The sequence below is a fragment of the Echiichthys vipera genome, assembly GCF_963691815.1.
Source record: "Echiichthys vipera genome assembly, chromosome: 3".
NCBI lineage: Eukaryota > Metazoa > Chordata > Actinopteri > Perciformes > Trachinidae > Echiichthys > Echiichthys vipera.
In genome coordinates this window covers 9,437,885-9,462,388 of record NC_139828.1, presented here as the reverse complement: position 1 = coordinate 9,462,388, position 24,504 = coordinate 9,437,885, and the positions used below count along the sequence as shown (strand labels likewise).

The 24,504-nt window shown below is 41.6% G+C and overlaps 1 protein-coding gene across 1 annotated transcript in view; it reads left to right on the top strand.

The window, feature by feature from the left end:
• The window catches only part of polrmt (polymerase (RNA) mitochondrial (DNA directed)), a gene marked incomplete at its 5' end in the record, with an annotated part of 43,539 nt that overhangs the window by 7,266 nt on the left and 11,769 nt on the right, over positions 1 to 24,504 (top strand). The window contains 11 exons of the mRNA XM_083940193.1: positions 1,137 to 1,323; positions 4,403 to 4,552; positions 7,369 to 7,536; positions 8,022 to 8,192; positions 9,506 to 9,745; positions 11,454 to 12,236; positions 12,471 to 12,593; positions 14,512 to 14,634; positions 16,359 to 16,538; positions 17,549 to 17,635; positions 20,482 to 20,595. Of these exons, the coding sequence (XP_083796319.1) occupies positions 1,137 to 1,323; positions 4,403 to 4,552; positions 7,369 to 7,536; positions 8,022 to 8,192; positions 9,506 to 9,745; positions 11,454 to 12,236; positions 12,471 to 12,593; positions 14,512 to 14,634; positions 16,359 to 16,538; positions 17,549 to 17,635; positions 20,482 to 20,595 (2,326 nt within the window). The remainder of the gene's footprint in view (positions 1 to 1,136; positions 1,324 to 4,402; positions 4,553 to 7,368; positions 7,537 to 8,021; positions 8,193 to 9,505; positions 9,746 to 11,453; positions 12,237 to 12,470; positions 12,594 to 14,511; positions 14,635 to 16,358; positions 16,539 to 17,548; positions 17,636 to 20,481; positions 20,596 to 24,504) is intronic.

The following is a 24,504-nucleotide window of genomic DNA, read 5'->3' as shown; positions in this document are numbered from 1 at the left end:
TTGTGAGCTCTGAACTTGGGATCAGACTCCAAAGTCTGTTCCATCATAATAACCATAATCTCCCACGTAAATGAAAATCTACTTCCTGTGTCATCTGATGGGCTGGTTCTCTGGCTAACTTTCTGAATGCTAAACCTGCACAAACAAAAGAAAAATATTGAAATTACTTTCCATTGTGTCGTGGTTATGTTTCTTAATCTCTATCGCATATATATGTAGATAGATACATAGATAGATGGATGGATGTATGTTAGTCTCTTGTGACCAAGATATGAAAAAAAGAAAAGGTGTAGACTTTTGTAATAGTTCAATAGTTATTGTATCCCAGTTGTTTTAAGCACAGTTATTACACATTGCTGGTGAGAAGGGCCAACATCTGCGACTTAGTTACTAAACAGAATTTGAACACTATTGTGTGAAGAAAACTAACGTGGAAGGCAAGCAATAAAAAATAAAAAAAACAACTTGTTGATTATCGGGCTACACGGTGATGTAGTGGTTAGCACTGTCGCCTCACAGCAAGAAGGTTCCAGGTTTGCATCCCGGCCTGGGCCTTTCTGTGTGGAGTTTGCATGTTCTCCCCGTGTCTGCGTGGGTTTTCTCCGGGTTCTCCGGTTTCCTCCCACAATCCAAAGACATGCTCGTGTTAGGTTAATTGATGACTCTAAAAAATGATGACTCTGTTCGTCTCTATGTGCCCTGCGATATACTGGCGTCCTGTCCTGTCCTCACACCCAAGCTGGGATCGGCTCCAGCACCCCCCGCGACCCCGACCCCGGGATAAGCGGTTGAAGATGAATGAATGAATGGTCGATTATCAAACGAGTCATTGGGCATCTAATGCCGGTATAATAAAGTATACTTTATACACATACACAACATTCATAGCACACCGTAAGGTCTGCATGTATCATGGAAAACGTAGGCAGGCTTTTCACTCCCTATTGATTGTCGCCATAGTGCTCAAATGAGTAACTGGGGAATGACTGGACAGAAAAGCCAGAAATCTCAACACCTGGCAAAATCATTGTTTAGCCGCTTGTTCTGATGAGCATCCCCGCAGATGTAACGTGGCCAAAACCTGCTTGAGGGCCAATAAAACCTGTTACACCAACTGTATGTTCCTGTATTTCCAGGTGCCTGAGCCAGATGGAGGAGAATAGCCTTTCTTTGGACGACATGTTCACAGAGTGTGTGTTCCAGCAAGATGAGAGAGACATGGCACTAAAGGCGGTGCACACCGTGAAGCCCGACTATCAGCCCGGCGTCAGCACAACCGACAGCCAGAGCTTCTCATCGCTGGTTCAGGATTTCTACACACAGGTATCACAGGGTCGCTTTGACCTGTACAACGTTTGCAGTTACTGTGATACCAGTGCATTGATATTTGAATGTATTGGAATCTAAATGTGTATTAATATTATTATTATTATTGTCAATATAAAATGTAGTGCGTATAATAAGCAGAGAAATATCAGTGGGCCTGGCAGTAATCCTTGAAATTCACCAGAGTTAAATTTAAGTAAAGCATTCAGAGATGCATAGGCTTTAGCACGCATCATTATTTTAAATAAACGTGCCGGGGGCTTGACTAAATGGAGAAATAGTTAAATTACTAAAGTCATGATACACTGTGTAATGTACACCTAAATGTTGGCTGCTGGTCTTCCTGCTTCAGTAGATGTCTTATTGACTACTACATGCTAATCTTAGGTTGGCATATGTTTATGTAATCATCAATTTTCTATATTTCTGTGTTATTTTAACAAGATGAGATGTAGAATAAGTGCCCATGCCATACCATGGATTTCATAGAGAATTAAATGTAAAAGAATTTATAGAAATTAGTTCATTTGATTTAGAAACTGCATGGGGCTTTATGTTAAAGAGTGATAATGTGTGGCTATAAATACAGATTGCAAATCCGTTGTTATTTTCAAGGCCATGTGTTGTGTATGTTTTGAGTGTCAAAGCACCAAAGCGCTAGGAAAAGCTGTCAGAAGGCTCCAGCGTGACTACGCTAGATTTGATTGTCACCCCTTCACAGCCAGATAGGCACTGGTCTATTTATAGGGAGCCCACTCTCCTTTCCAACGGGTCCTCTGCTTTCCATTCCTCTCCTCCTCTCACCTCTCCTCCTTTTCCCCATCCCTCGTTGCCCTGCTGATTCTCACATGGTTCATTCACAGCTTTTAGTTCAATGGCAGTATTTTTTAGCCTCAATCCTCAATCATGTATTCCTATCTTAATGTGTAATCCCGGCGCACCAACAACGTAGTTAGTGAACCCGGAGTTTATTAAAAGAATGTTTTGAAAGACCTACTGTACCAACTGGCCCCGGTATCAGCTCCTCTTGTAGTAAAGTACATTTAAGTCGAGTACCAAATGCAATCCAAAAGGAAGGAGCCCATTGGTGCTTCGTTTTATGTGTAGCGATACTTGAGCAGTATAAGTGGTTAAAAAAGCCGCTTTAATGCCTTCACCGTACTGTCCCGAGCTAATCAGTGTTAGCCACGTCCGGCTGTTAGCGACTCTCCCGGATTTAAAAAAAAAACTGTCTTGATGGATTATTTAATGTAAGTGCTGAAAAAGACCATGGGATGATTTTGTGCCGGAATTACACTTTAAAAAGTGTATGTAAAAACCATGCCTCTGCTCCATTACTGTTGCCTTTGATTGCACGGTTGGTTATCTGACTGTGACATTCTGGCAGGTTGATTTAATGACTGTAAAGCTGTCCAAATAACTGGTCCACTAGATAACAGAGGAGCAGACTGCATGGTCCCCTGAGGATTTTGAATTAGCGTTGGCAGCAGACACACGATCTAATTAGAATATTGTTTGCCTGTGAATGTTCTCATTTGTCCAGGTCATCGTTATCCTCAAAGCAATTTCAGTCAAAAGCAACTGGACTTGGTTATTTGTCTAGGAAGACGTTTCCCCTCTCATCCAAGAGGCTTCATCAGTTCATGTACGCATCTGACCAGGCTGGGACCGGGCTTCCTAGACAAATAACCAAGCCCAGTTGCTTTTGACTGAAGTTGCTTTGAGGATAGAATATTGTTTGTTGTTTGTTGAGATGGAATTTTGATCAAGCTGATGCTGCTCGTACAAAATGCAGTTTGATCTCATTTCAACTTGTCATCAGTGATTGTCTGGTACTCTCTGATTTCATTAATATTTTCCTCTTAAACTTGGCCTGTATGTGTGCCCATTTTATCAAAACATTTTTTTTGACCTAGCTCGCAATACTTTAAGTAGTTTGTGCACTCCTCAGTCCTCTGGTAATAACATGTTAATCCAGCCAGTGAAGGCATTTTGGGCTCGACATTGCAAATTTGAGTTTATTCAGTTTTACAAAGTATTCAGATAAAACTGCACTTAAACACTTGGGGCGACAGTAGCTCAGTCCATAGGTGACTTGGCTTGGAATCGTAGGGTCGCTGGTTCAAGTCCCTGTGTGGACTATGTATGGAGTGTGGACTGGTGGCTGGAGAGGTGCCAGTTCATCTCCTGGGCACTGCAGAGGTGCTGTTGAGCAAGGCACTGAACCCCCAACTGCTCGGGGCGCCGGTCACTGGCAGCCCCCTCGCTCTAACATCTCTCCATTAATTGCATGTATAGGTCCTGTTTGTGCATGTGTGTGTATTTTGGACATGTGTGTGTAACATGATTAATATTAAGAGTGAAAAAATTAAATTTCCCTGTCGCGGGATAAATAAAGTAAATCTTCCTCTTCTTCTAAACATTACTGTAGCTCAGTCCTTTCTGTAGACCTAGTTTCAACTATACTGGTCTGCTGATCATGTGGTGTTAGCTTCTTAGCTTACTTTATTTTTCCTGAGTTATTATACAAGAGCTCTCTGTAGAGCAATTTATGTGGCAAACTACCTCAAGCTTTGTTCTGGCTGCTGTCCATGCTTTGTCTCTCTGAGGCCTGATTTACAGTCTATCTTGTGTATGAGCTAATAAATGTTCTTACTGTTGTACCATTTATAATGCCTACAACCTTGCTTACGATGCGTACAGATAATATCCGATCTACCCCGGGAAGGTCACTACATCTGTAAACTTTCGAAGCACATTGTATTTCTTTTAGCCATAAATTTGGTAATGCCTGGCAAATATGTTGCTTAGTTGGTCTCATTGTCAAGTTCAGGCTACTTCTGATCAATATAAGCCTTAGTAGACTCCTATGTTTGCTGGCTTTTAAATGTTCAGTCGAATCTTAAATACACAGGTGATAAACTGAGAATAATAAAGACTTTGTTTGGTTTTTTAGAAATACTGAGGCAAAGCTGGTGAGATTGACACTCATCATTTGGCCTTTGATCACTGGCCTGGCCAAGGCACTCTTTACTCCTCGCCCTGAATTGATCCTTTGTGTGTGTGTGTTTTTTAGAGGTCAGACCACCAGTACCCTAAACTGGACTTCACTCAGGCGGAGCTTCAGGAGCGTTTCAAACGTCAGCTCAGCATTGAGGAGGCCTGCACCATCACCATCAACTCTGTGGAGGCTGCCAAGCCCGTCACTGAAAACATGACCAAAATGGTAAACAAACCCACCGGTTGCCTTTCTTCATATTCATCACACTCTCAATACACTAATGTCCTACAAATGTGGAGTTATTGCTTTGTGATGCTGTACATCTGCAAATGCTTTGATGGTGTGTGTCGGATAACATGTGGTTTGGTCTTAACCACCTAATCCAGAAATATAAGAAGTCTTGGTACAACAGCGTTATTGCTAATGAAGTGTTTTTAAAGTTAAAATCTGGAATATCTCCGTTTTGTTTAGCGATAAGCAGTAACGGCAGTCATGTTTTTGGACCTCATCGCCCTTCATCTTAGTTTTTTCGGCCAAAGTAACTATTTGCTTGCTGGGTGATGGAAAACAGTCACTAACTGTGAGGCGCTCGTTAATGTTCCCCGGGAATGTAGTCACAGACACACGGTTGGTTGTACTGGAAATGCAAGGGCTTTTATCAGCGTATCATAGGCTCAATCATCGTGTTACCAGTAAATCTCCAAGATTATTACTTTAGGAAAAGAAGAACACATTTCACAACTACTTTGTTGCTTCCTGTCAAAAGCATAGCTTCATTTCTGCTGGGAGAACTTAGAATTAAAGCTAAATCCAACATGCTGTTTCACAATACAGACATAGAGGGTGTGTTTATATCGGCAATTATCTTGTCTGTTTGGAGGGATTACACTAATATAACCCCATTTACTTAGTGATGATGAATTTACATTTTTTTATTTTATATCTGAGGGTACCCATTGTTCCCTATGAGTTAAGTTTTTACTTCCTCTTATATAGACCTTTTAAATGTTATGCAGCATTTAGGCTGGACAGGTTAGAGGAATAAAAGATATTCCTGTGGTGTGCCTTCTTTCCAACTCTGGCATTTACAGTCCAGCCTGGCTCGTCTGCCTCTGCAGATGGGCTACGTGGGAAACGAGCAGGCTGAGAGTCCCTGGTGGTCAGGAAGCATTTACAGACAGACAGGGCAGAATAATAATATATTGTAATGGAAGCCTCTGGAGAGATCGCAGAATCACCTCTCCATCCACAATCCAGACTGTGTCTCTGCTTCAGTCAGACTGGATAAAACTCTTCAACTGAAGAGTGAACACATGCACACAGATGTGCACAGAACATTAGTTTAACCACAGAACCTCTTTAAGTACATGAACATACGTTAAATGTTTGCATCATTCAGTTATTGTTCCATGTCAATCATAAAAATCAAGATGCAAAGCTAATAAAACTGCAAATTTTGCAGAAGGATGTGCTTGTTCTGACTGCAGGCTTCAATAACATGGTTTCTCAAACATTTAAAAGACATTAGATCCAAATATGTACCATTGTGTGACAACTTAGAACAATGTTGGTTTGGATGTCTAATTTAAAATGAAAAAGGAAGATAATTAGCACAAATAAGATATACTAAGGTCTCTTCCTCCTGGCTGTTGTGGAACAGAGTTTAGCTGAGTTAATGTTATTGAGACTATATGTTGACCAAAGGATGCTTCTGAAATAATAAATAACCTTAATCAACTCTTATTAACTCATCTAAATCTCAGTAACAGGGCTGGAAGTAACCAGCACCCAATGCAAATGTAATTGCCACAGTGCCAGCTTCAATGTAATGGCCACAGAACAGAGACATGCCAGTCTTTAGTCACATCATCTGGCAGATAATTTAAATTATGAACTCTTTGTGTAAAGCAAAGCTCAAATATCCCAAATGAAATTCATCCACTCCATCACTCATCTTCAACCGCTTATCCAGGGACGGGTCGCGGGGGCAGCAGCTCTAACAGCGGACCCCAAACTTCCCTTTCCCGGGCTACATTAACCAGCTCTAACTCAGGGATCCCAAGGCGTTCCTAGACCAGTGTGAAGATATAATCTCTCCACCTGGTCCTGGGTCTTCCCCGAGGCCTCCTCCCAGCTGGACGTGCCTGGAAGGCGCCATGGGGCATCCTTACTAGATGCCTGAACCACCTCATCTTGCTCCTTTCAACGCAAAGGAGCAGCGGCTCTACTCCGAGTTCCTCACGGATGGCTGAACTTCTCACAGTATCTCTAAGGGAGACTCTAGCCACCCTCCTGAGAAAACCCATTTCGGCCGCTTGTACCCGAAATTCATGCAATTAACAAGAAATGTCTGCAGCCACATCCGCAGGCAGCCTTGTGAGTGTGGCTGCTGTTGAATGACATTAGCACCTCCCCTTGTCTTATCTGTTCTTTTAGCAGATGTCTATCAGCTAAACTATCTCACAGGACCTGAAAAACTATTGTATGTGTGCCCCCAGCCCCCACCCCTACTCCCACCAGTAAAACATTTATTAGATTTGTCGTTTGGGATGGTTGTGGGACTGTGTAAGTTAAACTGTGAAGCCTTTTAGCATCCATATGACAGCTGGATGTTTTTAAAACATTTTTTTTCCTTCGCGCTTTCAAAACTGCTGCAAGTTATAAGCAAGATTGTGGGACAAGTAGAATGGGTTTTTCTTTCCACTTTTAGTCCGGGATTAATCAGTCTGTGGCCCAGTTGTGTTCCTCTCAGAAGGATAGTCTGTTTTCTCCCTGTCATCCGGAGCTATCTGGGCCAAACAAGCCTAACCATCAAATAGAAGGCGCGCTCATGCTTCACAATCCCTTTTGTCCATTGAGAGGTGGCCCCATCTACTGCTTCGCAATTCATAATGACGTTCTATTTGCTTCATGTAGTGTGTGATAAAGCATACAGCATTGATGCAGGATTGTTTGTGTTATTTGACACACTCTTTGAGAGTTTCCTGCTGGCAGTCACTGTCATGAGATGAGGATGACTTCCACTTGTGTTGTCCTTTCAGAGGGAGCTGCTGGCACATCAGCGGGCACAGTGGCAGAAGATCCTCCTCCAGGCCCTGAGGGACAGTAAGATGATCCTGGCTAAGACAAACGTCAAGGACTACAAGCTTAACCTTTATCCCTACCTTTGCTTGCTGGATGATAGCGAATATGTTGACATCATGATACAGGTAATACAAACCATCTAACCCAGCCAACCACTCAAGTCTTTGTTAAGTCCGAGATTTCTGGCATCAAAGAGATTTGATCATAGACAGATTTATTTCTCTACAACATTATAAAAAAGGTTTGTAGTGATTTTACACCCCTTTGTTTTCTTGACAGTGCTGTTGTGCAGTACGGCCAAACCTATGTTAGAAACCACAAAACACAAATCAAGGGGTTAACAGTTACAACAGCTGCAAACGCATCAGGCTTTATCTTTGGCAGCAAAGAAAAGCATGCTTTGATCAGATACCTTTGCGTCCAACATAGACAAATACGCAGCCTGTGATGTTAATTCTGAAAAGACCATCTGAACTGTGATTTCCCTGCTGACTGAAGGATTGCTTTTTCAGTGAACTCAACCAGATCTGCCAAAAGATCGGCTTTTTGTGACAGAATTTTCATAAATGTTTTGTTGGTTGACAATTTGAATTTGTGTCTTACTCTTCAGAGTATTGCCAGCCTGCCTCCCAGTGGGGAGTCACTGAAGATTTTAGCCTCAGAAGTGGGCACCAGGGTCTACACCAGGTACTCCGTACGGCAGAAGATCCAGAATCAGAGGGCGGAAAAGTTAACCAGACTTTACAATGATTACACAGACCTGCTGGCCAAAGATACAAAGGTAGAGACTTGTTAATGCTCCCAACACCGCAAAACATTGTCACAACAAAAAGTGAGAGGCAAACTTGTTTCATTATTTGGGTACATGTAATTATTATGTTGAAGTTATTTTAAACATATAAATACATTTATTTGCACATAGCTGTCAGTCTGTAGGAATAACTATACAAGCTGCAGACATATACAGTAGGCACTGCCTGCAAAGGTGCAAACTGAAGGACATTGCCACTGAAGTTCTTTGAGTCAGATCAAGTGACATGTGATAACCCAATACATGGCTTTCTATTCAGATTAGCAAATTCAAGTAATTCAGAAGAAGGTTGGGGGTTGTAAAACTCAGAGGAGTGGCTTGTGACTACACAGTGAGTGACTGGTGACATGGTCAACTTTAACATAACCACTCAGGGGCCTAACCAAGGTATGTTTTCTAAAAAAAGAACAACAACAAATAAACTTGACTCAGATTTAATTGCTGAGCAATACTCAGGGGAGCGGCCTTTCATTGAACCTTGAGCTTGAGCTGTGCATGGAGCTGTAGCCTTCACTTTAATCTGTAGCTGGCAGGCAAATACATGGGGGCATGGCTTGGGTCTAAGGGTCTTTTTAGTCAGAAAGTTTGGTTGCTTTACTCTAATTGCAAAGCACTGCTTATGTTTTGTGTCCCAGAAGCCACACAGGATGACTCAATTATTTCATCCGAAGGTCGATATTACGCTTGTGTTCCTTGTTGCAGCAAATTGAAAATTATTTTTTTAGTGCTTTGTCACGACACCACACCACAGCCAGTATCACTGACTCAAAAAAGTGTGAATGTCATCAAAAATGTAATGAGAAATAGCTCATAACACCCCAGTAGCTAGTTATACTAGAAGTTACTAAAGGTGTTCGTTTACATGCAGCCTTTGTAGTCAAAATGATGCATATTATTGATTTTTTGTTGTTGATTGAGACACAAAACTTTAATACAACTTCTTACTTGCTTGTCAGAGGACCAAGAAAAGTTTTTATTCTCTTAGAACATCCCTATCTTGAAGGCTCCCTAACAGTGTGTATTCTTGTTTTTGTTTGAAATTAATTAATACCAAGCTTTTACACTATATATCATATTTCTTGAAACATGAAAGATATATGTTGACAGGATCACATAAACAATGCCTGTCTGACAAATTCTTGTAGGGCTCAATATAAAAACTGAGATCTTGAAGTCACTCACACATGCCGACACGCCTTTCAAACACTGTAGCTTATTGTGATGAGTGATGACTCCATCTTTTACTAATTGGAAACAACCCACTTCCATTCTTCTACCTCCAGGAGTACGATGTCCTTCCCAGCGAGCACTGGCGTACGCTTGAGATGGAGCAGTCTTCGGGACCCACGCTGCAGAGAGGAGAGACCCACTGGCCATACATAGTTATCTTGGATCTGGGCATTTACATGGTGGATCTGATGGTCAAGAACCTCAAAATCAATAGCGACATCCTTAACCCGTCTTTTGAGAAGAAGCTCATCCCCATCATCTACCACATGTACACTTTCCGTAGCACACGGCAGGTACAGTCCACGTTCAAGTCTTTCCCACAGCGATATCAAAAGAGTCTGCTGACCTGGAGTTGTTAAAGTGGTCTCGCCAGATAGACGGGGCTTTGATAGTCTGTGAACAGGATTCTTGGATCCTTTCAACTGAGATTTATGTGGTCAAGGATTATACTTGAAGGGATCTCCTGGAAACTCACACTGAGAAAACATTTCAAAAGGATTCAGAATAAAACAAAATGAGCTGTTCATTATGATAAACCGGCATCAGTCCAATCAAATGATCATATTCATTGGGACTTTTTTTAATTACAGAAATAAGTTTTATTAAAACATTCACCAGGCACATTTAAAGGTCCCACTTGTATTTTGGGTTTTGACTAGAACATACGTACATGCTTTAAGTTTAAACAAAATACACTATTATTATCATGCTGTCTGTCTGAATATACCTTTATATATAAATATATATATAAATATATATGGCATCTGCGTTTGCTGTGTCTCTGCACCCTCATTGCAGACATCCCAACTGTACAGAAGTCCTGGCATTTTAAGGCACCGTTTCTGAATATGGGCTAGGTGCATTTCCCTGTCATTTCCCTGAGCATTGTGACACTTTTACAGTGTTTATACAGCAACTCAGCCTTATAAAGAAAGAACTATGATTATAAGACCATTAACGTAGTTGCAAAGATAACATTTTCATTAATATGGAGAGAACCACAATGGAGTAGAACTGAAAACACTTGACCTTGACTTTGATTAGATCACCGTCTGTCACCCTAAAGCCTATTGCCTCATACACTTGTGCAACTGTCTATTCAGTGTGAGGCTCCAAAGAGTGTGAATTATAAAACCATTTCCCCCTTGTGCGAATTGGCAGGGGGAACAGTTGAGTAAGATGAATAGGTTCCGGGCTAATCCCTTTTTTAGTGTCCCCTTAATTGGCTTGCTGATTTCCTGCCGCACCACCCCGCAGGAGGTTGAGCCGACCATGTCGGAGAGAGAGGGAAAAAGAGAGAAAGAGAACTTGTAGACTTTTTGGACTTGATGCACTTTGACACCATTGCAGAAGTTTGTTCGTGTATGTCTTTGGTATCTCTCTCTTTCTCCCTCTACTTTCTATTCTCTTATTCTCCCCCGCCCCTCTCTTTCTCGCTTTGGAGGTTAGCACATCGGGGGAGCATCCTAATGATTTTACAGCACAGCATGACAGTCTGAGTCATGCAAGCAATGCTGAGGTGTTTTATTTTTCTGTCAGGTTACTGTATTTTTTCCTAGGATGGTATTTATGTTGTAAGTGTGAGTTAGAATTAGGACTATGGGCCTGGGGAAAACATCGCTCCCCAGTCTGTCACCCTGACTCCTGACCACGAGTCACATAATTAAATAAAAGAAAATAAAGTTCCAACAGATTATCTGCATCATGGAAGCTCTAGTACTGTATGTAAACATCTTTTCATTGACCATTTTTAATAGAATGAAAGAGGACACACCTGTTAAATGTTGAGGTTTATGGGGCTACAGTTTCCCTATTAGCCTGGTTGTTTGGGTCTGTACTCAGTGCAGAGGTTGTTTACTGTTCTTCTTGTCAGTTGTGATTTCATCTGCGATGAAACAGAATATTTATCTCATCTCCTGGCATTTATTTGTGAGAATTACATTCAAATCAATTTTTGTTTCTGCTTCTAATTGGATTTCCTCTGATGTTTCACTGTTCCAGGTCGGCTTCATCAAACCCCACCCCATTCTGATTCGGATGCAGCAGGAAGCCATGGAGACCAAGTTGACCTTTGACTCCTATGTGATGCCGATGCTGTGCCCTCCTGTGCCCTGGACTTCTGTCAAGTTTGGAGCCTACGTGCTGACACCTACCAAACTGATGCGCATAGTGGAAGGAGCCACACAACACAAGGCGTTGGAGAATTGCCAAAACCTCCATGCAGTCCTGGACTCTCTCAACCAGCTGGGCAACTGTGCCTGGAAAGTCAACAAACCCTTGTTGGATATCATCATCTCTATCTTCAACGATCAGGGTAGTGATAAGTTAGACATTCCTCCTCCTCTGTCAGAGGCCCCCAAAATCCCCATTTTCAACCCCCAAGATCCCGCTTATACCGCTTCAGAGAAAGCCCTCATGAAGAGGGAGGTGATTAATGCAAGAAAGAAATGCAATGAGATGCACAGCCTGCGTATGGATGCTCTATATAAACTCTCCATCGCCAACCACATGCGGGATGAGATCTTCTGGTACCCCCATAACATGGACTTCCGGGGACGTACCTACCCCTGTCCTCCGTACTTTAATCACCTAGGAAGTGATGTCACACGGGCTGTCCTTTTGTTTGCAGAGGGGAAGCCCCTTGGTCCGAAGGGGCTGGACTGGCTGAAGATCCACTTAGTCAATCTGACAGGGCTGAAGAAGAAGAGCTCACTACAGGGACGGCTGGAGTACGCCAACGCTATCATGGAGGACGTACTGGACTCTGCCGACAACCCTCTCAATGTCAGTTTGTCTTCATTGCTCTTTTCCATTTCTTGGTAGCTTCGTCCAACCAAAATTCCACAAATAATGATCGCTACTATTTTACATTTCTGAAATATGCAGATTATGAAAGTATATTTCCTTTTCTCTTTTACTCAGTTTTAGCTTCTTTCAAAACAAAAAGCGAAAGTGCTTTTCTGGCAGTGTTTCTGTATGCAGGATAATGGGCCATGTGTCTGTGTTTGTGTTTCTCAGGGTAAGAAGTGGTGGATGAATGCAGATGAGCCTTGGCAGGCTCTGGGCTGCTGCATGGAGATAGCCAGCGCTGTTAGATCTCCCGATCCAACACAGTACATCTCTCATTTTCCTGTTCACCAGGTACAATAATACACAGTTATTTACTGTTTATAAAGTAATTAAGTAATTTGAAACAAATGTTCGACCTCAAGCAAAAATGTAAAGATAAATTCATTATTCTTGGTCGCCCACCAGCTCACCTGGTAGAGCGGGTGCCCTATATACAGAGGCTTAAAGTCCTCGCCGCAGCGCCCCGGGTTCAGCTCTGACCTGTGGCCTTTTTCCTATATGTTGTCCCCCCCCCTCTCTCTTTCTCTCTCTACCTCTCTCTCTCTTTCCCATTTAACCTTCAGCTGTCCTGTCAAAGGCATAAAGAGCCAAAAAAAATCTTAACAAATTCCTAACTCAGGTGAAACAAAGATGAAAAATATCATGATTAGAGCAGATATTCCTTAAGAATTGATTCATCTGACAACACCATAGTTCTACTTTATAGCCTCCTAAAAATAAGTTGTGCCATTCAGTCATGCTTTATAGTGCTGTTTTAGAGGGCACATCAAAGTTAACAAGGCAAGACCTCCCTAGCCATCTGGGGCCATTTTATGTTATTTGCCATAAATCTGCAGCCCTAATCTTACTGGCCAGACCACAGCTTCAGCCATCCTGTACGGAGATACAAACCAAAGCAACAGACACATCCTCTAGGTAGTGCCAGGTGTGGGTGTTTATTCACTACACTAACAACAGCCAGGAATCAAGTGATTTACAGGTTCAAGCATAATCTGAGGCTGAGTAATATTGCTAATAGCCTTATTTTAATGTAGTTTTTTATTGTCACTTAAGACAATGTCTCTCAATTATGTGTCTTTTAGGAATGCACATTTTATATTATTACTTTGAATGGAAAACAGAATATATATATAACAGAATATATACGGCAAATTCAATTAAAATGCACCAATAAAAATGCAAGTGACAATGATTTTCCTGACTCCAGGCTTTAAAAATATTCAAAAGAATAGAAAGGAAATACTGACATTAAATGCGGTGTAATCAATATGGCTGAAAGTATTTAGCATGTCCTCCTCACAGCTGTTTTGGAAGGACAAAAGCTCCAAGGGTTACACTCAGTGCAGCTTTGAACCTCCTGTCATGTGGCTAAGTCCGTCAAATTTACATCAAATTGATGTTAATTAATGTGTGCAAAAAGAATAAATAAATGAAGGGATGGATCCAAATAGCCAAAAGGAGTTAAATAAAGTTACAGAACTTCTTTGTCACTTAAGGACACTGACAGCCTGCTGCTTCTCCACACAGCACAGATGCCACAGCTATAGCCTAAACATAAAGGTCATCAAGTAGAGAGACACTCAGGTCAGTGGCCACATTTTGATGGAAAATTAAATGAAAAAGATAAAGTCTACAGCTGGCAGGAACCTGGCCAGCTTTACTGCAATATTTGTATTAGGCTTTTTCATTTTGCCTTGTGAGCTGAACATGGGGACGTTGCCGGTACCGGGATACTGCTAATCTCATTTAAACGACTCAGTCTGACAGACAGCTTAAACTATTTCATTTCTGATTGAAACACTGTTAAAAAAAAAAGAATTAAAATAGCAAAAACAATGACGAATTATTATTATAATTCAGCGTGAATTACCGTACAAAAAGTTGATCATCAGTTAATTGTGCACACTTCCCTCTGTCTGATCCAAAATCCAGTACAGATGTTGCTTTGAATGATGCAGTTAATAAAAGATGCTCATAAATGGTTTGATAGATACTGTTAACTTTGTGGCCGATGCTCATGTGTTTCATCTTGCTCTCTTGTTACTTTATTTTTTATTTCACCTCCGCATTCTTTAAATGATCTGTTCTTGTGTTTTGGTCACCTGTAACCTTTTCTCCCTGTGCCGCCCTCTGATCCCTCTGATTACTTCTATGTCTCTTCCCTCATCCCTCTTAATCGTCCCTCGCCTTCTCTCCACCTCTCTTCCAGGACGGCTCCTGCAATGGTCTTCAGCACTACGCTGCTCTAGGCAGAGATGCTATTGGTGCCAATTCAGTCAATCTCATGCCCTGTGATGTGCCCCAAGATGTGTACAGCGGAGTGGCACAGCAGGTCAGCACCAGCGGGCTGTTTTTGGTCTGCGTTCTCTTGTTTCCTTCTGTGGCCTGCATGGACTCTGAGTTGCACAACATAACGGAATTGCGGTTGATTTCAGCTGCAAGGCACATTGCGGTTGCTCAGCTGTTAATATCCAGATGACTAAATATATCCCTTAGTGAGTGACCAATTAGGCCCTGAGAATATATTTCAAAATGTTCACTTGAGGTCTTTTATTTAAAAAGGGCTTATTTTCTCATGCCTTGCTTCAAAGTGCAGTGAGAGTGGACTCCCGCATCAAAAGGCTCAAGAGGCAAGCGTGCATACAATGCTAACAAAGAGCTCAGCTTTCTTTGAACCTGTGTATTTTTAAACGGAAACCATTTGAAGCTAATTGTTACGTACTGACATTTTAGTACAGGAACAATCAGCGTGTGCTCGGTCCTGAGCAGCATAAAGGGCAGTGACTGTAATTGCAAAGTAACAATGTGGATTTGGGGGGTGCTGACTCAAAGTGGAGTGTAATTCACTGCAGGACCGTATCTCACCGCTGTATTTTTACTTCCGGGCATTGCAGTTATTGTAATATGATACTCTAGATCATATCAGGCTTGTGAAATAGCCAGCTACCGTGATACATACATGTAGTTCACTCATAAAGACAATCTGTGCAATGAGTAAGGGTGGCAGCAGTTATATTATTGAAGAAAATATATAATTGTGATTATTTTTGACTGATATTGCAATGGCAAAATGATTCACAATATCAGAGGGAATGATTACTTTGGCATCATTTTCATTTTGATTTAAAAAATATATTAAAAGGGATCGTGGTGGGAATTGACCAGGACTACTTTGCAGCATCTTTTAATTCAGAATAGAAACATTTCTCTCTAAATATTGTGCTTCCTGCGATTAGGATATTGCACTAGTCCATATTGCAATTTAGATCAAATGCCGATTTTTCATTGTAGACTAAACTAGATGTTTAATCTAGTAAAGCTGAAATGATTAGTGGTTTTTAAGCAAATGTTACCGCATGTTTTCTGGCTCAAGCTTTTAAACTGTGAGAATTTGCTGCTTTTCTTTTCTCATCTTGGTGTTTTGGACTGTCGGTCACGTGAAAATAGATATTTGATAGCTTCACTTTAGAACATTCAAATATCACCTCATTTTGAACAGAGGCTGTTTTGGCATTGGAATTAGAGCTGGCAAGGCGGGTAAAGGTAGAGCTGCAACGATTAGTCAGTCGACAGAAAAATAGTGTGATTTTGATAATCGATCGTCGATCAAAGTCATTTTTTGTGCAAAAATGGCAGAAAAATGCAGTTTTCAGCCTCTCAGATATGGAGATTTTACATCATATTTAACAGAATATCTTTGGGTTTTTGACTGACAAAACATCAAATCGGGATGGACATTTTTCACTGTTTTTTGACCTTTTATTGACCAAACAATAAATCGATGAATCAAGGCAAAAAATCAGATTAATAAATAATGAAAATAATTATTGGTTGCAGCCCTAAATGGCAAATAATTCAACAACTCAAACAAACTGGTAAGTTCAGAAAACGACATCATGATTGCAGCCTTTAAAACCAGGAGAGGACCACACTTATGATCGTGCAATATCCAAAACCTTAGATCGATATAATATTGATATACTGCCCCTCCCTGAGTTGCATGTATGTCAATAACACATTCGTGTTTGTACCTTTCGCCCTGTCCATGTGTTTCAGGTGGAGGAGTACCGAGCACGGGATGCCATGAAGGGTGTGAAGATTGCGCAGGTCCTAGAGGGCTTCATCAACAGGAAGGTGGTCAAACAGACCGTGATGACTGTAGTATACGGGGTCACGTACTACGGGGGGCGCCTCCAGATAGAGAAAAGACTAAAGGAGATTGATGACTTCCCCAAGGTATGAGCGTGGTGGTGGAGGGGAGCTTCCTTTGCACTGCATACGGTTTTATTTTTAGTGTTGTAACAGCTTGGTATGACAGAGTGGCCTTTTAGCACAGGATCTCCTCCTTATGGGCCTCCCCTTACACCTTCCTCTCAGGCTATACCTTCTTACACGCACACTGAGCTCAGACAGACTCTACCTGCATGTGTATGAAGAAATTTATCACACAGTGACTGTAAAATGTCACTACACCCAAAGGGATTTCGGTATCTTTGATCTTAACATTAAGAGTCCTACCACTCCGTCTCCAATTGAGCTGCACTGATCAAGGAACAGAAGCTTTTAAAGTTTATTTATGCATTATCGTATTGCAGTAAAACTGAAGTTGCATGGTTGCATCAGGGAGGCCAGGAGTGTAATACAACAATAGATGTATTGAATATCCTGTACACCGTCATTATGAAGCTATTTTTAGTTCAGAACCATTGCAGTTTGATTTGGTTAGACATAAATGGTTCTTTAATGGGCACACCCATCCTGTTAAATGACACCATGGCAGGAAAATGGAGGCATTTAATCTTCTTGCAGCTCTGTAGTGTTTATTATCTGCCAAAGAGCTACATAGTTCTTTACAATAGTCGGAGTTAATCTCATTGTCTGTAAAGATGGGACCGGCATGATCCTGCTGTCAGTGTATCTACCATCTCACAGCCAGAGGATTGTGCTAAATGACTACTGCATAATGTCCCTAATTGTTTAAACAGGGAATTAGGGGGAAGTGTAATTGTGAGTAATTACATGGGAATGGATGGGGGGATGAGACAGATCCAACTGAGGAGGGGATCGTAGTGCGTCTCTGTAATGATAGAAGAAATATTCCATTCTCATTCAAGGCTGCAGCTTTTTATCACTTAGATTTGCATTATAAATTCAATCCATAATAAAAAATTAAGTGATCTATTGTTTGTTTTAATGGGAAATCTAGTGCAAAAATACCCAAGCGTAATCATGTGTTGTTTTTCCAGGACCATGTATGGGATGCATCTTACTACCTGGTGCGCATGGTGTTCACCAGCTTACAGGAGATGTTTACAGGGACCAGAGAGATCCAGGTGGGTTCATTACACCTACATAAAGTTAAAAGCATGCAATTTTCTCATCAAACTAATTACCACGAATATAGACCCACACTTAGTTGTTACATAACAGGACAGACATGCAGTGAAAATATTTTCTAAAAATACAGTAGCTCCTCTATTTTTCACTACACTCTACACCCACACATGCAGTAAATCCTAACCACTGATATAGACACCCATTTTGGTATTATTTTAGGTGTCTGTCACTTCATGATCATCTATGAGGAAGTTTTTCTTAAGAGGACAATACAATTTGGTGCTTATTAAGGGGAAAATAGGGACACTGGTCAACTAACAGACTTGTTTCCCACCCAGTTAGCATGAATATGCAGGTTTTTTAACCATGGGAACCGGCTAAAAATAGACAACACCTATCCCCATTGTCAGCAGACAGGAGTTTTGCTGTATTTGTTTGTTTCTCTGGTCTGTCACTTTCAATGTCACAAACACTTATTGCCATATATAGTTTATTTTTCTAAAAAACGTCTGTATCGATGACGTTTTTTTTAGGGGCGTTCTGAGATTTCTCTGGGTATTTTTACCCTCCCTAATCTGTTACAATGTTACACTGACACAAATGCACAGTTCATCATATTTGAAGAATTAAGTTTCCAATAATAAATGGTTATTAAGTTCTGTTTACACGGAACAGTCGAACAAATGTGTCATGAAATCATCCACTATATAACCCAACATAACACAAACTCATCCTCGGATAACTTGAATAACAGAACTTACTCCATATTTTCTCTGTAATTAACACAAAATGATATTGTTCCTAGGAAAGACCCATGAAATAAAACGTTACTACAGTCTCCGGACCACTGACCTACTACTCTATATAGGATGATATTTTATTTTTATTAATGACTAGTTTTCTTCACTATTACAACTGGCAACGGCATCCATTTATCACATAGACTCCATCTATAGATTTAGGACGTGCCCCAGGTGGAGAATTTTATATTATCTCCACAGGCAGAGAGGAGTCTGGGCGAGCAAATAGAAACACCACCCGCTGCTGTGGTGTGTGTCCTTTGGGGAATGTGTGGGGATGGCCCAGTCTGAGATGAAAAATCCTCTTTCCATCATACCCTGGTGCCGAGCTGATGCTGTTTGTTTGTCTGTGTGTGCGCGTGTGTGTGTGTATATGTGTGTGCGCGCACCTGCTGCTTTTTAATAGGTCACATCCTCTTGTATTTCGCAGAGAAAGGTTGCCGATCAGTTTGCGGTGCTGTCATCCCTGACCTCTCCATGTTGTCTGGACTTTTCCTTTTTATTCTGTCATCACAGCTTCTCTTTCTCTTATAACTCTTCTTCACTCTCTCTCTCTGTCTCTCTCTCTCTCTCTCTCTCTCTCTCTCTCTCTCGCTATCGCTATCTCGCTCTCGCTCTCTCGCTCTCCCTCTGTCTCTGTCTCTGTCTCTCTCTCTCTCTCTCTCTCTCTCCCTCTCTCTCTCTCTCTCTCTCTCTCTCTGCCTCTTATCAATCTATTGATTGATCAGTCAATCTCTCCAGCTATAGAACCTAGCTAACTAATCTCTCACTCCTTTGCTTTCATACTACTTCATTTCATTGTACCTGGGAATATAAGGAGGGAGGTGATGATGAATGGAGCAACTTTGGGTCAGACTGCCACTTGTAATTGTTAGGATATATATATATATCTTTCCTACAGCTCTCTATGTGTGAGGATGCACTCGCGGGGCTTCTATTCTTGGAGCTAAACTGTGCCAGACACTAAAAACAAACCTAACAAATCACTTTTAGAGTCAAGCAACAACTCCTCATGTGCTCCTCTGCAAGTTTGCAAGCTGTTCCAGGACTGTGTTCGGTTTGGCAGATATTTAAGTTTTAGTCTTTAGATTAAAATGTTTTGTATTTTTTATACTTTATAGTTTAAGTCCAATTTTAGTTATTTTATTTATTCATTCCTTTTAGTCAGCATGTTTTCTCTTTCTAAACCAATGTTCATTTTATCGGTTATTTTTTTAAATTTAGTCTTAAACCCGTGTCAAATGTCCTTTTTTTGTTTTTATGATATTTAATTAACCTCATCCTTGTCATCATTATACTCTCTAGTCTAGCTAAAACCAATAATTTTGTCATTGTGGTCAAACAAGGTTGAATGATAAGGAAAGCAGCTTTGCAGTTACCCAGAGTCCTCCTGACTGTGTTCATTAAGGATGTGAGGGTCAGTCACATCCACCTGGCCTGTTATGGGAGCCAATGCACACCACCTAACTGGAAAAAATATGCATTAGTCAAAACCCTAGCCCAGCCCTTAAACTGCTCACTTTATGCATTATCGTAGCTAGTTGTCAGGACAAGAACAGAGATAGACTGAGCGCTGCAGTGCAGTGGTGTAGAGAGTGACAGAGAAGGTGACGAAAATAAGTTTTTATGTTTTAAACTACATTTTAGTCTCATTTTTATCAACGATATTTCACATTGACATTGTTAAAGTTGCTGTTTATATATTGTGTATATATTGTCTGTTCATATTTCATCATAGTCTTAATGCAAGGATCAAATGTTGATGCTGTGGAGAGAAAGCTTCAATTTTCATTTTGTTGTAGCAAATGCACCACAGTGTCTTTGTATTTTTAGCCTGATTTATTAAAGCCGCCCCCCAACTGTCCAGCCTCACTGATTTGAACTTTGATTGCTCTGTTGTCTACATACACACACTCACAAACACGACAAATTGGGCACACTCACACTCTTGATTGTTGAAGGGCTTTGAATATTTTCTGAGTATGCTCCTCAATCCAGTGTGTTGCCCTCAATTGACCCCAACTGGCATCCATGTGTTGCAGGATTGGCTGACAGAGAGCGCCAGGCTCATTTCCAAGTCTGGCCGCACTGTGGAGTGGGTGACACCCCTGGGCTTACCCATCATTCAGCCCTACCACCGGATACGCACCCAAGTGGTAAGTCTCATACTAAGAGATTTGTGGGGGGTCCTGTACTCGTCTCTCTAAGTCTAAGCTTGATCACTGGGCTATAGATGTAGCTACTGTAGCTAGGCCTGTGAATGTTCTCATTTGTCCAGGTCATCGTTATCCTCAAAGCATTTTCAGTCAAAAGCAACTAGACTTGGTTATTTGTCTATGAAGACGTTTTACCTCTCATCCAAGAGGCTTCATCAGTTCATGTACGCATTTGTAGTCCCAGCCTGGTCGGATGATAATCATGCTTTTCATAGTGTAATTTCCACTTGTTATATTTCATTGGACTTGGATAGAATTTGTCATGAAGCTGTTGATAAATCAAGGCGGCCAGAGAGTCGTTTGGTTGGTTGGTTTTAAGTTGGAGGTGCCTTATGCAGTGGGCCAACACACGAGTCCAATGAGTATTTACACTCAAATATAATAACACTAAGAACAGCAGTTCTCCTAATAGCTCTCATCTATAGAGAAGGCCGCCGTCCTCACACAGACTGCATACAAATTTTACTTCACTCATTGTGGTCTGGCAAGGCTCCATAAGCGTTTGCTTGAATTACTGGCAAAGCCAAAGTGCATAGGCTCTAACTAGTCTGCATGCAATTTGATCAGCCTCTTTCCAGCAGATAGATAATCGACAAGTGCTCTTCTCGGCACAAACTTGAGCACGACTGGATGCACTCCACACTCACTCGCCTGTCCAGGTTTTCAAAATGGCTTCTAAAAAAATGATGATGGCTCTTCTGGTTATAGCCCTGTGATAGAGCTTAGTGACTTTGTTGTCTCACCAGGGCTAGACAATAACAGTGGCATGGTTGCCATGAGGAATTGCCATTTAGAAATTGGCAACCAATTGTCGGCCTTTGGTTGCCATCGGTGACAACCACTTTTTAACGTAAAAATAGAGACGATGGCCAAATTAAGTTGTTTGACTGTGGGATGTAAAGTTTGAGTAACCCGTCAACATCACAATCAAATTTATAAATTGATTAAAATGACAATGAAGAAGGTTGGCAACCACTTTTAAAGTTAGTATTGAGCCCTGAACTAAAAGGTGAGTTTGTGCAATATACTTACTACTTAATACTTTTAATTCCCTCTCTCCTCTCTTTATTCCCCTTGCCCAGTCTTTTTTCTTCAATCTTTTCTTCTAGAACTGGCTAAAATAAGTTCACCCTTCTTACGTGCAGGACACCTAACCTATCATGAAGCTTTAAGTACTGGGTGCTTTGTGGGAGGAATGTCCCAGCTGGGTTTTCCACCACTGATGGTGTATTGTGATTGCTGTGAGTGGACCATCGTTAATGGAGCTCAACAACATCAGTTCTCTGTCACTATGGCGATCCTGACAGTAGCACGTCCGATAACATGCCTGTGTGCCAGCACATCTGCAGATAACATGCTCCCTCCTCTGCAAAATCAGCTTGTGTGTGTGTGTGTGTGTGTGTGTGTGTGTGTGTGTGTGTGTGTGTGTGTGTGTGTGTGTGTGTGTGTGTGTGTGTGTGTGTGTGTGTGTGTGTGTGTGTGTGTGTGTGTGTGTGTGTGTGTGTGTGTGTGTGTGTGTGTGTGTGTGTGTGTGTGTGTGTGTGTGTGTGTGTGTGTGTGTGTGTGTGTGTGTGTGTGTGTGTGAGAATATAAAAGGACCGTATATGTGTGATTATATAAAGGAGACACACATATAGCATATGCCAAGCATAGGCACACAGCTAGCACATAGGCTGTCCGGGTATGCGGCCTGCTCTTTTAGTATGACATCAAGCAGAAGGTTGGCTTAGAGGGGGAGTGACACCTCCTAAGAAGGTGCAAGAGAGCGAGAGTGACAGATGGTGGCGCCCCTTGAGGGTGCATCTCTCTCTCTCTAGAGTAGGGCACGTTCCCTTGATTTCGTCTGCTTCTTTTAATGTCCAGCAGGGACATGAAGCTGATTAGCTGGTGCTGTTTTTTTCCCAAAGCCTAAAGATGAATGAAGCGATGACTTCATGGACGAATTAGGTTTTAGCTTACATTTCACAGATACGTTTTTTCTCATCCCCTGCAATAATTCTCTAATCCAGTTGCATCATCGGGCAACAAAAATGAAACTTGCAGTAAGGTCACCTTTTGGCTGGATTAAATTCAATCTCCCAGTCTCCTCTCTGCCTCTTAAATCCAAGGCCACAGCGTTTCTGGCGGTCATTAGTAATTAGACTCTAAATAGAACAGGAAGATGGAGTGTGATGCACTGAAAGAGAACCAATAAGCAGAGCGAAAGTAGCTACAATAGTATCACAAAATCAGAAGTGTGTGTGTCTGTGTCTGTGTGTCTGTACAAAGAGATGAGCACACAGGATGACCAATGTAGTCGAGTATTTTCCATGGCTGATGGAAGGTGAGGAAATTAGAGTAGGATGGAGTAGCTGAATGAAGCATGAACATACAGGGAGGCTGCTTAACAGGATTGGGAGATACTAATCGGATCAGAGGTCACTATGGCTCAGATTCCTTGTTTGTTTTTCAGTCTCCCCTCCCAGGCAAGGTTACAGGGAAATCTCACTGTCAGGGGATGGTGACACAAGGGAGTCGTCAGCTGGATTGGCTGGATTTGACTGGATTTGTGAGTTTATAGTGTGACTCAAAGCTGAGTGATCTCATGGCCTCTGTGTGTAAAGATTCAGTTAGGTTTGGGTTTTTGGTGGTAATTGGTAATTTCCCTGGAAAGTTAAGCATTGTGCATCACTTATCTTTAGTACAGTAAATAGCAATACAATAATAGCCTACTTTAAACATTAATAATGAGGTATAAGCCACAGGAGGACCTTTAAATAAAACTTAATCTTCCCAATCACGGACAGCCTGGGCACAGACATGTAACAGGCCTCTGCCCCTTCTATAAAGGAGCAAGACACCGAACCCAAAGAGACGCGTTCTGCAGCTGTTTGTGGTAATTTTGTGTCTATTTTTGGTCGTTTTGCATCTCTTCACAGTTGTTTGCGGTTAATTTGAGCCTTGTTGTGGTTGTTTTGGGTCTCGTTCTGGTCAGTATATTGTGTTCGTTTTTCTTCTCTTTGCTAAATAGATGATATGCTGTGTCTGTCTGGTCTGCTTTCCTTCTTTATTGAAGCAGACTGCAGTCTTGGAAAAATTACTGGTGCATGTATAATCAGAGTCAATGTTCTTTCCTAATTCTGGAGAACTATGTATCTCCTAATGTCGGTGCGATGCCCTCGATGTCTCCTTTTGCCTTGAAATAGAAGCAACCTGTTCCCATTGGGGTTTGCATGGTTTTTCGTCAATCTTGCCAAATATTGTGGCATTTCGGGGTGAAATAATTGATGCCGTTTTAGTTTCAAGGAAACCTCTGAGTGGAGGGAAATAAAGTTTGGTAGAAAGAAGGTCAGTGGACGTGTGGTGAAACTCCAGAGTTGTGTGTGTGTGAGTCTGCAGCTGTCTTCAGGGGAGAAGAAGGCTAGGGGGCGGAGCAGGTGACCCAGAACAGCCGAGAAAGGAAGACGCTGCTTCCACTTGAATGGATGAGACGTGTGTTATTAACCACTATGTGATGAATGGGGATTCCCCTCTTGGCAGCACGGCTTATAGGCAGCTAGCGATGGCTGTTGTATCCAGGACCATCTGTGCTGCCACTCTCATGTGATTTAGACCGGAGGAGCCTATTCCCAACAGACACACAGCAGGGTTAGCCAAGGTCTCGTTCATCACTGCCTCAGGGTTTGAGTCAGCTCTCGTACACAAATCATGCACACATGCATTATAAATAACATGGGTACAGTATAGGGTAGTGACCTCATTTACAGCGTGGCAGTCCATTACTCATATCAAAGGTAACCTCCATCTCTTTGACCCTCACACGTTTTTTGAGTCCCAGCTTCCCCTTCCCTCCTTCTGAATCTATCCGTC